This window comes from Bubalus bubalis, chromosome 10 (genome assembly GCF_019923935.1).
Source record: "Bubalus bubalis isolate 160015118507 breed Murrah chromosome 10, NDDB_SH_1, whole genome shotgun sequence".
NCBI classification, from domain to species: domain Eukaryota; kingdom Metazoa; phylum Chordata; class Mammalia; order Artiodactyla; family Bovidae; genus Bubalus; species Bubalus bubalis.
In genome coordinates this window covers 20893638-20908049 of record NC_059166.1, presented here as the reverse complement: position 1 = coordinate 20908049, position 14412 = coordinate 20893638, and the positions used below count along the sequence as shown (strand labels likewise).

The following is a 14412-nucleotide window of genomic DNA, read 5'->3' as shown; positions in this document are numbered from 1 at the left end:
TTTATTTTACAAAGATCAAACAGTTTGAAACTGTTTAGTTTTACTTACTTGCAGTGAATCTGTTTTGAGTTTTTCCTTGTGTTCCTCAGATGAACGCAACACTTCTCTGTATAGTTCTGCTGCCAAAGCATACTCGCCTGGATAATCAAAATATGTTTAAAGAATAAGAAAATCACATATTTAGCTCTCAAAGTCATCTAAAAATACCTACTGTAATAATACAGCATTGATTAGAACTCCCTAATTTATTTTTTACGAAAAGGAATTTGAGTTGGTATTAATATGACTGCCCCAGTAAAAAAAGTTGATGATAGCACCCTTTCTTGGGGGTTAAAATTTCACAGAAATAGAATACCAATCAAATACAATGTTTTAAAATTATGCTAAAAAACAAACTCTAACTTTTAAACTAATGTTTTCTTCTTTTTCAAGTTAATGACTTCTAAGCAGTAGTCATTAGGATGTTTGAAATTAAGGACAAATTTAGGGTACTTACATGTGTTTATAAACAAATATTCAAAACACTATGACCAATGTACATGTACTTCTCAGAAAAACAATGCACTCCTCTTGATAGGTATTGTTTCTGTTGGTATTAGGCCAGAATGATTTAGTTTATAACTACATTTCAAAAATTTACAATTCTTTCTATTTCTGGTTATATAATTCACAGTTAGTCTAAGAGATTTATGCTTTTTTTTGTTATACCTAAAAAATAGCTCATACAAATAAAGTCATAAAAAAGTACAAAAGCACAAGCTGACAAACTATGGCCCATGGGTCTTATCGGACTGTATTTTTCTAGGGTCTACACACTAAGAATTTATTTTTACATTTTAATGGTTGAAATAAAAACTAAGATAATACTATTTTGTGACATGTGAAAATTACATGATATTAAATCTCAGGGTCCATGAATCAAGTTTTAGTGGAACCCAGTCACGAGGACTTCACGTACTGCCTGGGGCAGCTTTTGTATTACACCAGCTGAACAGTTGTCACAAATCTTATGGCTCACAAAGCCTAAAATATTTACTACCTGATTCTTTCAGAAAGTTTCATTAGACTTCAGTGAAGGAGAGCTGAAACATTTTTAATGGCTCTGACTAATGCAACCTATCTTTTTTCCTGCCTGGGGAAAAACTTGAAACCAGTAATTTATACATACAATTAAAATGAAAATCTAACAGTGGCAAAATCATGAAACACAAGGGAGAAAAAGATAGAGATGTTCTAATTTCAGTTTGCTGAGGAAAAAGCTTTTATCCTGATTGTTGCATACACTTGCTTATTTTAAACTTTAAACCAGTTTTACTAATATCATGGATTTAGAATTTTGCTCATAGCCATAATGAACATTCTATATACATATATATGTGCCTGGTGGTTCAGACAGTAAAGAATCTGCCCGCAATGCGGAATACCTGGGTTCAATCCCTGAGTCAGGAAGATCCCCTGGAGAAGGGAATGGCAACCCACTCTAGTATTCTTGCCTGGAGAATTCCATGGACAGAAGAACAGTCCACGGGGTTGCAAAGAGTCGGACATGACTGAGTGACTAACACACACACTTTCTCTCTGTTAAAGCTGATTCCATATATGTATATTTTATTGTGGTAAAGTATACATAAAATAAAATTTACGATTCAACCATTTTTAAGAGTGTAGTCCAACAGCATTAAGTACATTCAAATTGTTGCACAAAACACTTGATTTTATACCACTGTTTTACATCTAGTTCTGCTGCTGCTGCTAAGCCGCTTCAGTCGTGTCTGACTCTGTGCAACCCCATGGACTGCAGCCTACCAGGTTTCTCTGTCCATGGGATTCTCCAGGCAAGAACACTGGAGTGGGTTGCCATTTCCTTCTCCAGTGCATGAAAGTGGAAAGTGAAAGTGAAGTCGCTCAGTCGTGTCTGACTCTTAGCGACCCCATGGACTGCAGCCTACCAGAAAATCCATGGGATTTTCCAGGCAACAGTACTGGAGTGGGGTGCCATTGCCTTCTCCCATATCTAGTTCTACCAGTTATTTAATATAAAGCTTTCTAAAGCACACATTTTCACAGTACCTTCCAAGTCATCTAATCTCTATTCATTTTTATAAAGCAGATTACTTTCATAATAATAAAGTTGCATTATAATGTAGGAGTAACACAATTATCTTCACACAAATGTGCTCTCTTTAGCTCTTCAAAAGACATATGGATTCCATTAATATTTATACTGTCATTTATAAAGAATAATTCATAATTTTCTCTTCATAATTATTATACCTTTTAAAGAAGGTACAATGACTAGACTATAATAAAAGCAGATGAAACTGAGCTATTCATTACAATATCTGCTTTCTTTTCACTACTTAATGAAAAAAAAAAAAGATTTTTTATAGTGAAAAAAAAAATATTTTTATGTCTTTCCCAGACCAAGACATAAAAATATCCATATTCAATGAGCTATGCAAATATAAGCCAAATATGGAAATATCCATTCTTTGCCACTTGATGGCACTAAACATATTAACAACTAGACAAACTACTGGTTCGATACTGCCAAACTAATTTTTTCCAAAAAAACACATGTAGAAATGAAAAATATATGTGATGATCAGGAAAAAAAGCTTTCTTTCTCAGAAAACTGAACCTAAAACACTTCTATATATATATATATATGTGTGTGTGTGTGTGTGTGTGTGTAGATACACACACACATATATATTTCACGTATATAGTACACAAAATTAAAATAACATCATGTTTTTAACACCATAATCAGTGAGGACCTTAAAATATACACTGTATATCATATATATGTATATTTGCATGTAATATGTGAATCCCTTTAGAGTTTAATATTAATTTTAGATTTCATTTAGAAGTCATATCTGTACTATCTGGTCTCTAATATTAGAAGAGTTTAAATTATATAAGTTAAATATGTAATGTTACTTTCAAAAATGTATATTATTTAATATACTACTATGAATTAAACTAGAAACTGAAAGTAGTTAATCCCCCACAGTTAAGTTTATAATTACCATTAAATGAGAATAGACATACCATTTATTAACAGACTTTCTAATAGGAATTCTTCTTAACAATCAGCAATAGTTTCCAGCCACAGACAAATAACTACGGTGAGAAAGCAGTGGGAACTACCTGAAAAGAGCAGTGATGCACCTCTTGCTACATCATAGCATGGTATTTTGCCACACAGGAGCCAGTCAAACACTGATCCTGTTAGAGTGCTACAGTGTTTGGACAATGATCAGATGAATAACCCTCCCAATTCCCATATTGTGCATAATTTCACAGCAGGGGAAAAGAGACAAGTCTGACAAGGAGACTAGAAAAAAGGCCAAGTGAAGAAATTCATTTACTGTCTAAGCTTCTGAGTCATAACAACACAGAATAAAATGAGAAATGCAGTTCATAATCAAGTTGGGAAATCTGAAATTTATTATTGTGATCATTTACAAGTGACATATCACTCAACATCAGAAATTTTTGATGGTGAGTTGCAACCTACTATATAGTATAATACTGAGGTTTACAAATGCCCATTTGATAAAGAAGAGGACATAGGATAATAAAAAAATTATATATCTGATGTGAAATCAAGAGATCCAGGGCAAATTCTTTGTCACTTTCTAGCTGTAATCTTGAGAAAGCAACTAAGCCTTCTGAACCCATTTTCTCAAATAAAAAAGGGATGGTAATGACTAAACTATTGGGCAATCATGAGGATAAACAGAATATGTATATATAATAGCATTATATATACTATAAAATGCTTATAGAAAAATGAATTTTTCAGATATGAGGCTAGATTGACACTTATTTTACTACATTATTTTTAGTACCTAAATCATAACCAGCACATAGCAAATACTCCAATATTTGTTGGGAGATTGAACTTACAAGTGATACTACTTTGTAAGTCAATGACCAACATTCACTTTAATGTGTCACAATTTAACCATTCTATTTCTAGGCATTTTGGTTGTTTCAGTTGTTCACTATCTTGGTTGTTTCGACTGTTTACACAAAAAACTTCTAAAAGTGGAAATGTTTGGTGAAAGCATATTGAAACTTTTTTTTTGGAAATGTTCTGTATAACTGCTCTCCATTAAGTTGGACCTATTTAAATTATGATTAATACTGTGTGACAGTGTCTTTCTGGGGAGACTTTGATTTACATTATAACTAATCTTCCTCATTAAGTATTTAGAAGAATCAAAGATAACAAAGCATCGCCTTCTACCTTTAATGATGTGGATGCCTGCTAAGCCATTGAGGGCACAGACTAGCTGCCGATGCGCCTCTTCACATTCAGTGCCACACTTCTTCTGCAGGGATGTCAGCAGTTCCTCCATTGTCATGGTGCTAAAAGAAAAGGCAGGTTGTTCAGAACTAGAAAGAAGATTCCAAGTGAGAGAATATTACATAAGATCAAGAGTACCAGTCTCTTACAGAGTCTCTGTGATCCTTTATATCTGTTTACCTCCATTTTCATCACTATCATTATTAGTTTACTATTCTAGCAAGCTTTTGAAGACCCTTGAGAGTCCCTTGGACTGCAAGGAGATCCAACCAGTCCATTCTAAAGGAGATCAGCCCTGGGTGTTCTTTGGAAGCAATGATGCTAAAGCTGAAACTCCAGTACTTTGGCCACCTCATGTGAAGAGTTGACTCATTGGAAAACACTCTGATGCTGGGAGGGATTGGGGGCAGGAGGAGAAGGGGATGACAGAGGATGAGATGGCTGGATGGCATCACCAACTCGATGGACATGAGTTTGAGTGAACTCCGGGAGATGGTGATGGACAGGGAGGCCTGGTGTGCTGCGATTCATGGGGTCGCAAAGAATCGGACACGACTGAGCGACTGAACTGAACTGAACTGAACTGAAGCTTTCTTTTGATCCTCTCATTCTTTAACTCTTTATCATTTCAGTCAGTGAAGAGCAGAACTAGAAAAATCTTCCTAAAGTGCAAAGTGGTGGTTGTGGTGGTGAAGTCGCTCAGTCATATCTGACTCTTGCAACCCCAAGGACTGTAGCCTGCCAGGCTCCTCTGTCCATGGACTTCTCCAGGCAAGAATACTGGAGTGGGCATTCATTCCATTCTCCAGGGTATCTTCCCAACCCAGGGATTGAAGGCAGGTCTCCTGCATTGCAGGCGAATTCTTTACTGTCTGAGCTACCAGGGAAGCCCCACAGCAATTCATATATACCTCTTGTGAAATACACAATATTTTCTTTACATTATAAAGATCTATAAATTTTGTCTGATGGCTCAGATGGTAAAGAATCTGCCTACGGTGCAGGAGACCTGGGTTTGATCCCTGTGACAAGAAGATCCCTTGGAGAAGAGAATGGCAACCCACTCCAATATTCTTGCCTGGAGGATCCCGTGGACAGAGGAGCCTATCAGGCTACAGTCCATGGGGTTGCAGAGTGAGACTCGACTTTGCAACTAACACTTTCACTTCACACTTTGACTAATCTTTGCCATTGCCTTTAGTTATCTACAAACTGCTCATAGTCAAGGATAAGAGTCAAATTCCTCTTTATATTTCTTATAGCACCTGAAAGGATATCTTTTTAATATCAAGTGCTGAAAAAAAAAAAACAACAAAGAGGCTAGTTCCTATCACAGTTTGATGAACAAATAAATTTTTGGGGACAACAGAGTATTGAAAGGAATAATCAAAGAATATAGTTATATTCTTTATAACTTTATAAAGTTATAACTTTATATTCTTTTTAACTATATTCTTTGATTATTCCTAACTATATTCTTTGATTATTCCTTTCAATACTCTGTTGTCCCAAAAAATTTGTTTGTTCATCAAACTGTGATAGGAACTAGCCTCTTTGTTTATAATTATAAAGAAAATATTTAATAGGAATCTAATTCACCTAATTCCCTGATGCCAGAACCAAAAAATATAACGCAAAATGAACAAAAGTGTTTCTTATCTGGAGTGCAGCAGAAGACAAATAAACAAAAACCAAAAAAAACAACAAAACCCTTCAACAGTCCTAAAAAAATGTTCAAAACCATGAAAATAATTTTGATGTGGTTCTCTTTCACAAATGGGGTTCCATATTGAAGAAAAATCACCACACTGCTAAAAACAGATGACAACTCAGTTCTAAGATCCTGAATGAAACTGTGGGCTAGGAAGCTAATTGCTTTAATACTGCCTATGTATGTATGCATGCTAAGTCACTTCAGTCGTGACCGACTCTGTGCGACCCTATGGACAGCAGCCCACCAGGCTCTTCTGTCCACGGGATTCTCTAGGCAAGAACACAGGAGTGGGTTGCCATTTCCTTCCCCCAATACTGTCGATCACTGCTCTATTATTTCTTACAGTATAAGAAGACTGATAATAAACCTTTTTTGGAGTGGCAAGAACTCGCCACGAACGGCCTGTGGGTGGCAGCAGGCCTGCCGGAGCCTCAGCAATGGATACAGGATGGAGGTGACGGTCCTTCTGTCCAGGCTGCTGAGCTTCAAAGCCCAGTCGGAAATCTTCCTGAGTTTTACCACTGCATCCTGGCAGCACACCTCATGTTGACGGTGATAGAAATGCCTTTCCACTGGAGAAAAGTGAAGCCAGTGGGTTTCTTCTGTCTGAGGGGGTATCTGGATCTAAACAGAGGAGAAAAAAAAAATGTCACCTGGAAATTTAACTTTTCACCCCAACTCTGCTTCTTAAATTTTTTTCCTAATACACTTAATCAAAAAATACTTATGCTACTGACTTGGTCAATCACATCTTTCTTTGCAGACCTCCACATTATCTTGGCAATAAAGCTGTAGAGGAAATGAGGATTCTTCTTGCAATAAGGACGATAGAGAAGTCGAACCCACCAGTGTCTGACACAGTAAGGTTCAACACCAAGAAATACCACTAACCCGAATAGATCTGAAAAGAAAGAAAAAAAGCATGTTGAGAATACAGATAGTCTGACTTAGGATGGTTTGACTTGAAATTTTTGACTTTACCATGGAGCAAAAACAAATGTTGCTAACTAATAAATTATCAAACCTGATTTCTCTCTATCAGTCTAGCAGAGTGGCTATTAACTGGGGTGGAAGGGTATGATTTTGCCCACTAGGGACATGTGGCAGTGACTGGAGACCATTACGGGCGTCACAACTGCAAGAACACTACCAGCATCCGGAGTGTAAAAGCTCAATATACAAAATAACCAGAACCAGCCCCTAATAAAAATGAATTATCTGGCTCAAAATGTTAATGGGGTTAAGGCAGAGAAACCCTGGTCTAACACAAAAAGAAAACAAATGAGACTTCTACTTCCAAATACAACATAGTAAGTCAGTTGAAGAAGTTGAAAAGGTCTATGAAGACCTGTAAGACCTTTTAGAACTAACATCTAAAAAAGATGTCCTTTTCATTATACAGGACTTGAATGCAAAAGTAGGAAGTCAAAAAGCACCTGGAGTAACAGGCAAATCTGGCCTTGGAGTACTGAATGAAGCAAGGCAAAGGCTAACAGAGTTTTGCGAAGGGAACACACTGGTCATAGCAAACACCCTCTTCCAACAACACAAGAAAAGACTCTACACGCCAGAGAGCCAACACCAAAATCAGATTGATTATATTCTTTGCAGCCAAAGATGAAGAAGCTCTTTACGGTCAGCAAAAACAAGACCGGGAGCTGACTGTGGCTCAGATCATGAACTCCTTATTGCCAAATTCAGACTTAAATTGAAGAAAGTGTGGAAAACCACTAGACCATTCAGGTATGACCTAAATCAAATCCCTTATGATTATACAGTGGAAGTGAGAAATAGGTTGAAGGGACTAGATCCGATAGAGTGCCTGAAGAAGTATGGACCGAGATTCGTGACATTGACTGAACTGAAGTCACATCAGGCTAACATTCCCACCGCAATTACTATTAACGCAAAACCCCCCCAAAAAACCTGATACATTTTAAGAGTGATAGCATTAAAGATATCAGAGAATCACGGAAGCAAAGATGAAAAATAAACTAAATTTCCAGACATTCAGGAAATGCTATTTTTTAAGGTAACTTGGACATGAGAAAACTTTTGGTGTCATTATGTTGATTGTGGAAATAAACTCCCTGGTAAATATATGTCAAAAGTTTTACAAATTTTATATATTAAATATTTATAGTTTCATTATATGTCATTCATACCTCAATAAAGCTGTTTAAAAAATTAATCAAAAATTTGTTAAAGGGTGCCAGATGCTCAAAACACCTGCCAACATCTTATTCATCCCAAATTAAGTACCCAGGGAACTGCAGAATTACTGCTCATATTCCTTTAACATTAAAAGGAGAATAAAGTAACTGTGATAGGCATTTTCTCTACACCTTCTTAGCTAACTCTTGAGTTCAATGAGATCTTCAGTTCAGTTCAGTTCAGTTCAGTCGCTCAGTCACGTTCGACTCTTTGTGACCCCATGAATCACAGCACGCCAGGCCTCCCTGTCCATCACCAACTCCCAGGAGTTCACTCAGACTCATGTCCATCGAGTCAGTGATGCCATCCAGCTGTCTCATCCTCTGTCGTCCCCTTCTCCTCCTGCCCCCAATCCCTCCCCGCAACAGAGTCTTTTCCAATGAGTCAACCCTTCACATGACGTGGCCAAAGTACTGGAGTTTTAGCTTTAGCATCAGTCCTTCCAGTGAACACCTAGGACTGATCTCCTCCAGAATGGACTGGTTGCATCTCCTTGCAGTCCAAGGGACTCTCAAGAGTCTTCTCCAACACCACAGTTCAAAAGCATCAATTCTTCGGCGCTCAGCCTTCTTCACAGTCCAACTCTCACATCCATATGTGACCACTGGAAAAACCATAGCCTTGACTAGATGGACCTTTGTTGGCAAAGTAATGTCTCTGCTTTTGAATATGCTATCTTGGTTGGTCTTAACTTTCCTTCCAAGGAGTGTCTTTTAATTTCAGGCTGCAATCACCATCTGCAGTGATTTTGGAGCCCAGAAAAATAAAGTCTGACACTGTTTCCACTGTTTCCCCATCTATTTCCCATGAAGTGATGGGACCAGATGCCATGATCTTCGTTTTCTGAGTGTTGAGCTTTAAGCCAACTTTTTCACTCTCCTCTTTCACTTTCAACAAGAGGCTTTTTAGTTCCTCTTCACTTTCTGCCATTAAGAGTGGTGTCATCTGCATATCTGAGGTTATTGACATTTCTCCCAGCAATCTAGATTCCAGCCTGTGCTTCCTCTAGCCCAGCGTTTCTCATGATGTACTCTGCATGTAAGTTAAGTAAGCAGGGTGACAATATACAGCCTTGACAGTACTCCTTTTCCTATTTGGAACCAGTCTGTTGTTCCATGTCCAGTTCTAACTGTTGCTTCCTGACCTGCATATAGTTTTCTCAAGAGGCAGGTCAGGTGGTCTGGTATTCCCATCTCTTTCAGAATTTTCCACAGTTTATTGTGATCCACACAGTCAAAGGCTTTGGCATACTCAGTAAAGCAGAAATAGATGTTTTTCTGGAACTCTCTTGCTTTTTCGATGATCCAGCAGATGTTGGCAATTTGATCTCTGGTTCCTCTGCCTTTTCTAAAACCAGCTTGAACATCTGGGAGTTCATGGTTCATGTATTGCTGAAGCCTGGCCTGGAGAATTTTGAGCATTACTTTACTAGCATGTGAGATGAGTGCAACTGTGCGGTAGTTTGAGCATTCTTTGGCACTGCCTTTCTTTGGGATTGAAATGAATACGGACCTTTTCCAGTCCTGTGGCCAATGCTGAGTTTTCCAAATTTGCTGGCATATTGAGTGCAGCACTTTCACAGCATCATCTTTTAGGATGTGAAATAGTTCAACTGGGATTCCATCACCTCCACTAGCTTTGTTCGTAGTGATGCTTTCTAAGGCCCACTTGACTTCACAATCCAGGATGTCTGGCTCAAGGTGAATGATCACACCATGGTGATTATGTTATTAACACCTAAATATTAACGTACTGGACAGTTTCCAATGTAACAGCAGACCACTAAATTTGGCCTTTTAATTAGCCTGATATTATTCTACAAATTGGAGAAGGCAATGGCACCCCACTCCAGTACTCTTGTCTGCAAAATCCCATGGATGGAGGAGCCTGGTAGGCTGCAGTCCATGAGGTCGCTAAGCATCGGAGACAACTGATCGACTTCACTTTGACGTTTCACTTTCATGGACTGGAGAAGGAAATGGCAACCCACTCCAGTGTTCTTGCTTGGAGAACCCCAGGGACTGGGGATTCTGGTGGGCTGCCATCTATGGGGTTGCACATGGTTGGACACGACTGAAGTGACTTAGCAGCAGCATTCTACAAATATGTAGCTTAATGTAATTTACTAAAATTACACAAGTATTTAAATATATATTTAAACATCTTCCTAAAAAACTCTTTTCCCCTAAAAATAGTCATAAAAAAATAGTGTTTCTCAGTTCATTGTAATAGATGTTGATATTTTTACTTTAGCAGAATAGTAAGTTATCCTGCTAAGAACAATTGATACATGAAAACCTGAATTTTCAAGAATGATAGGTTTTGAAGATAAACATCTGCCATAGGACTAAGGATATTTATATTTTTATAATTAAACTGCATTTTAGTGACAGTTTTTGCAGAAATTTATTACGTAAACCAACATTTACTTATTTAAACGTTTAGTCTCAAATATTTCCAACTTTGACAAAAGTTTTTAAAATGTTGTCTATGTTCTATGGAAAAAATTAGTTATATGAATGAGACTGATGTAGAAGCATCAGTTAAAATGTGTGAGGGGAAGTCCTTATCTTTATAGACATAGCCATGTGAAACTAATTCCTTTTTCTTCTCTCTTTCCCTCTTTCTTTCTTGTCAGGTTCTCCCTGTTTTCTACTCACCATTTTGGATCTTTGAGTCCAATTCAGGCCTGTGTCTACAGTGTTCAGGCAGGCACAATAACTGCTCAAATCAGGACAGTAGGACTACTCAACTACATATCTGTCTTCATATAGATATAAACAAAAAGCACTTGATTCCTTTTAAAAAGGTAGATGTCTGAAACTATTAGGATCAAATATAAATATATTTTAATATATGCAGAATCACCTAAGGATTTAAGCAAAAATTAAGCAATATTTTTTGCTCAAAAAATTTAAGTTTTTCAAATAAAGGCAATATGTGAGGAAACCATCCATTACCTTCCAGTCCTCTCTGTACTGGAGTGCCACTGATGCACCAGCGGTTAATCCCACTCAAGCGCTGAGCCATTTCTGCAGCCTGATGGGAGAGAATGAAAAGGGAGACACAAGAAAAATGCACAAGGATTGTGTTTACTTATGAAAACAGCTCTTAAGCCCAGGCTTCAGGTCAGATGCATTTGCCCTTACAGAATAGTTATCACACTAAATACTGAACATCATATTCAGTGGGCTGTCTTCTAGTGTGGGGCTCTTATTAGCAGGAAGCTGCAATGTGTCCTTTCAAAGAGGAAAAGAAATTCATGTATGGGTAGAATGAAAATGCCCCAGCTGACTGATACATTCCCTAGACCATCCCATCCTTCAGACGAGAATAACCACTGGGCTAACAGGCATGATTTATTAATTCAGTTCAGGTCACAGACTGGGCAAAGAAGACAGAATAAAGACATACAATGAAGTCTGAATAAAAGTTTTTCCTCTAGTGTTTTTCCATTACCATTTGGTCTCTGATAAAAAGCTGTCAGTTACCAGAGCCTGTATGGTGAGCACTCCATGTGGCAGAAATGCTGATTAAAGTACCTAAGTAGAGTTTACTTAGATATACATCACATAAAAACTACCATCTTGTTCAAATATACATGAACTTTTCATACAGAACAATGATTCCGAGTACCAAATAATTTCTAAGGATTATACAGCTCATGCACAAGAGAAAGCAAATGCAAAGTGTCCAAAGGCAAACTTTTGGCGAATGTCAATACTGTGGGTTAAACTACATGTAAACTATTAAATTTCCTATGAACAGTTTCCTCCAGTCTCTTCCCCAGCCCTTAAGCAATTCTGCATAAATTCTTACTTTTACAGCAGGACATTCGACCATCTGAGCTTCATCAAGGCAGATCCTCCACCACTCCACAGCTACAAGAGGACTGGGAATAGCCATGTAGCGCTTCTGGTTCCTTAAGCGACGCCCATCCTCACTGTTGCTGTGTGGGATGTCTACATAGTTTAGTTCTGAACGGAGGACATCGTAAGTAATGATGACTATATCCTGTTCTGCCAAAAAATGAGGCTGTAAAAAACCATCTTTCTTCACTCCTTGATATACCTAGGATATAATCACAGACATTCATTTATACCCTTAGCGAGCACTTTCTATTTGCTTATAACCAAACATCCTATAAGATACATCCCAGACCTATTTAGAGAAAGATGCATTTTACTGTGGAAGACTAAAAACATAAGCAATGTGAAAGGAACTGGAACAGAAGTAAATGCTAAAGCATCACAGTGGAGACCAATTTTATGGCTAAGAAGGTAAATTCAGAGAGGAATTCAAATTTGCAGTAGATCTTGAAGTACATTCAAGAGTTTTCATGGGTGGAAGAAAGGGGAAAAGGTAGGTGGGTAGATGGAATCAATAGTTTGTGTGAAAGCACAATGGTATGAGAAAGTAGAACAAGAGCTATTATTTACTGAATGCCTTTTATGTTTTAGCACTGCAGAGTTTTATCTCCCACCTTTAACAATTCTGTTAGTTGTTATTATTCCTATGTCACACATAGAAAACATGAAGTGACTTATTCAAAACTAGTAGAGTCAAGATACAAACCAAGGTTTGCCTCCTCTACAGAACAGAGCTCCTCAGTGGCAAAGTTGGTGTTTTATAAACTACTGTATTATACATGCCTATCATAGTGGCTGAAATATAGAAAATCTCCAGTAACATTTGTGTGGAAAGAAGAAAAGAAGAACACAAAGGGTAAACAGTACTAACAGTAGTGAACAATAACATTAAATGAACACTGACCATGTGCCAGCAGTTTATCAAATCATTTAATCTTCACAAAAAGTGTGTGGGGGTACAATTTTTAGAACTTAGCACAATTTCTGGCACACAATAGGTGTTCACTAAATATTTGTTGAATGAGTAAATTCTTATTTTACAGAAGGGGTAACTGAGGCTTCAGAGGAAGATTCTGGAGCTAAATGATGTAGGATCATACAAGCAGATAACTATTAAACAATGCTGCCTTTGAACTGCATTTCTTTCTGAATACGAAGATGTTTTCCCTTATATGATTAAGGACTTCTTCAAAAACTTTCACAACTTTCCACTCAAAGTGCTTTAACTTCTGATGTCAGAAAAGAATCAACAGCCTACTGTACTTTTTCTTATTCTCAATTTCCTCTTCAAGTTCTGAATATTATTATCTCATTAAGTTAATTTTGGGAAAAACAAGGTGACAAAGATTATAAAAATTATCATAAGCAAACACTTACATTTTCCTATCCCTTTAAAGAGTCCAAACTGTCTTACCAAAACTCGAAGAGATGATGACCTCACATGCCTGTTGATTTCATCCACCCACTGATGACAGATGGAACTGGGGGAGATGATCAGAGTTGCTCTTGTGGATACTGGCTCCATTGCCACAAGGCAGTGGGGGCAGTAGAAAGGTTTAATCTTCAGATTCTTCTCTTCGTAATTCACACATTTTGCATGTTGCCACAAGTGGCATTTCAGACACTGAACACGAGGCTTACAGTCTACCTGGTCAAGTTCACCACATATGCACTCAAAGCGATAACTAGAAGAATTATAGGGACCCATGATATTAGAATGTGGCATGTCATCACCAACAGGATTTAGAGATTCAGCTTGGTCCTTTGCTGAATGTTCTTGATTGACTTCAAAGACACATGTACTTTCAGATGTAGTAACATCAGTAATTTCAGAGTTACCAGTAGGTGGACAGTGATCCTGTGGGTTGAGACTGATGTTCAGCTGGCTTTTTTCCCTTTTTGTGGACGGAATAGGTTTCTTCCTCCATTTACTACGATTTCTCCTGGGCTTGCAGTAATAATAGTAAGGATCATCATCATCATCAGAGGTGTTTGATGGCAAATATTCAGAGTCTGTGTCCTTGTTTCCTGATTTTCTGGATTCTTTCTGAGTTTTCCTTGGACTCCCCACTGCCTATGAAAAACATTATTTATTTATTTCAGTGGAGTGACATAGCTAAAGTTAAACACCCAACTTCATGTGCTTTACATAAAAATCTCATAGGCAGTCTTTGTCACTCTTTCCCTGAGGAGAATCACTCCTGATCAGTGGTTTTCAAATTGCTCTATGAACTCCTCTCCCCACAGGCCCAAAAGGAAAAGAAAACTCTCCTGTTGTTTTATTAATATTTGGA

The 14412-nt window shown here is 37.6% G+C and overlaps 1 protein-coding gene across 5 annotated transcripts in view; it reads right to left on the bottom strand.

Moving 5' to 3' along the window:
- Nucleotides 1–14412, bottom strand: part of SHPRH (SNF2 histone linker PHD RING helicase) — an 89053-nt gene that overhangs the window by 53015 nt on the left and 21626 nt on the right. For all 5 annotated transcript variants that reach the window (XM_025294432.3, XM_044924129.2, XM_044924131.2 and 2 more), the window contains 7 exons: nucleotides 13533–14192; nucleotides 12069–12320; nucleotides 11210–11288; nucleotides 6773–6936; nucleotides 6403–6659; nucleotides 4262–4383; nucleotides 49–137 (listed from right to left, as the gene is read on the bottom strand). In XM_025294432.3, coding sequence (XP_025150217.2) covers nucleotides 49–137; nucleotides 4262–4383; nucleotides 6403–6659; nucleotides 6773–6936; nucleotides 11210–11288; nucleotides 12069–12320; nucleotides 13533–14192 — 1623 coding nt within the window. The remainder of the gene's footprint in view (nucleotides 1–48; nucleotides 138–4261; nucleotides 4384–6402; nucleotides 6660–6772; nucleotides 6937–11209; nucleotides 11289–12068; nucleotides 12321–13532; nucleotides 14193–14412) is intronic.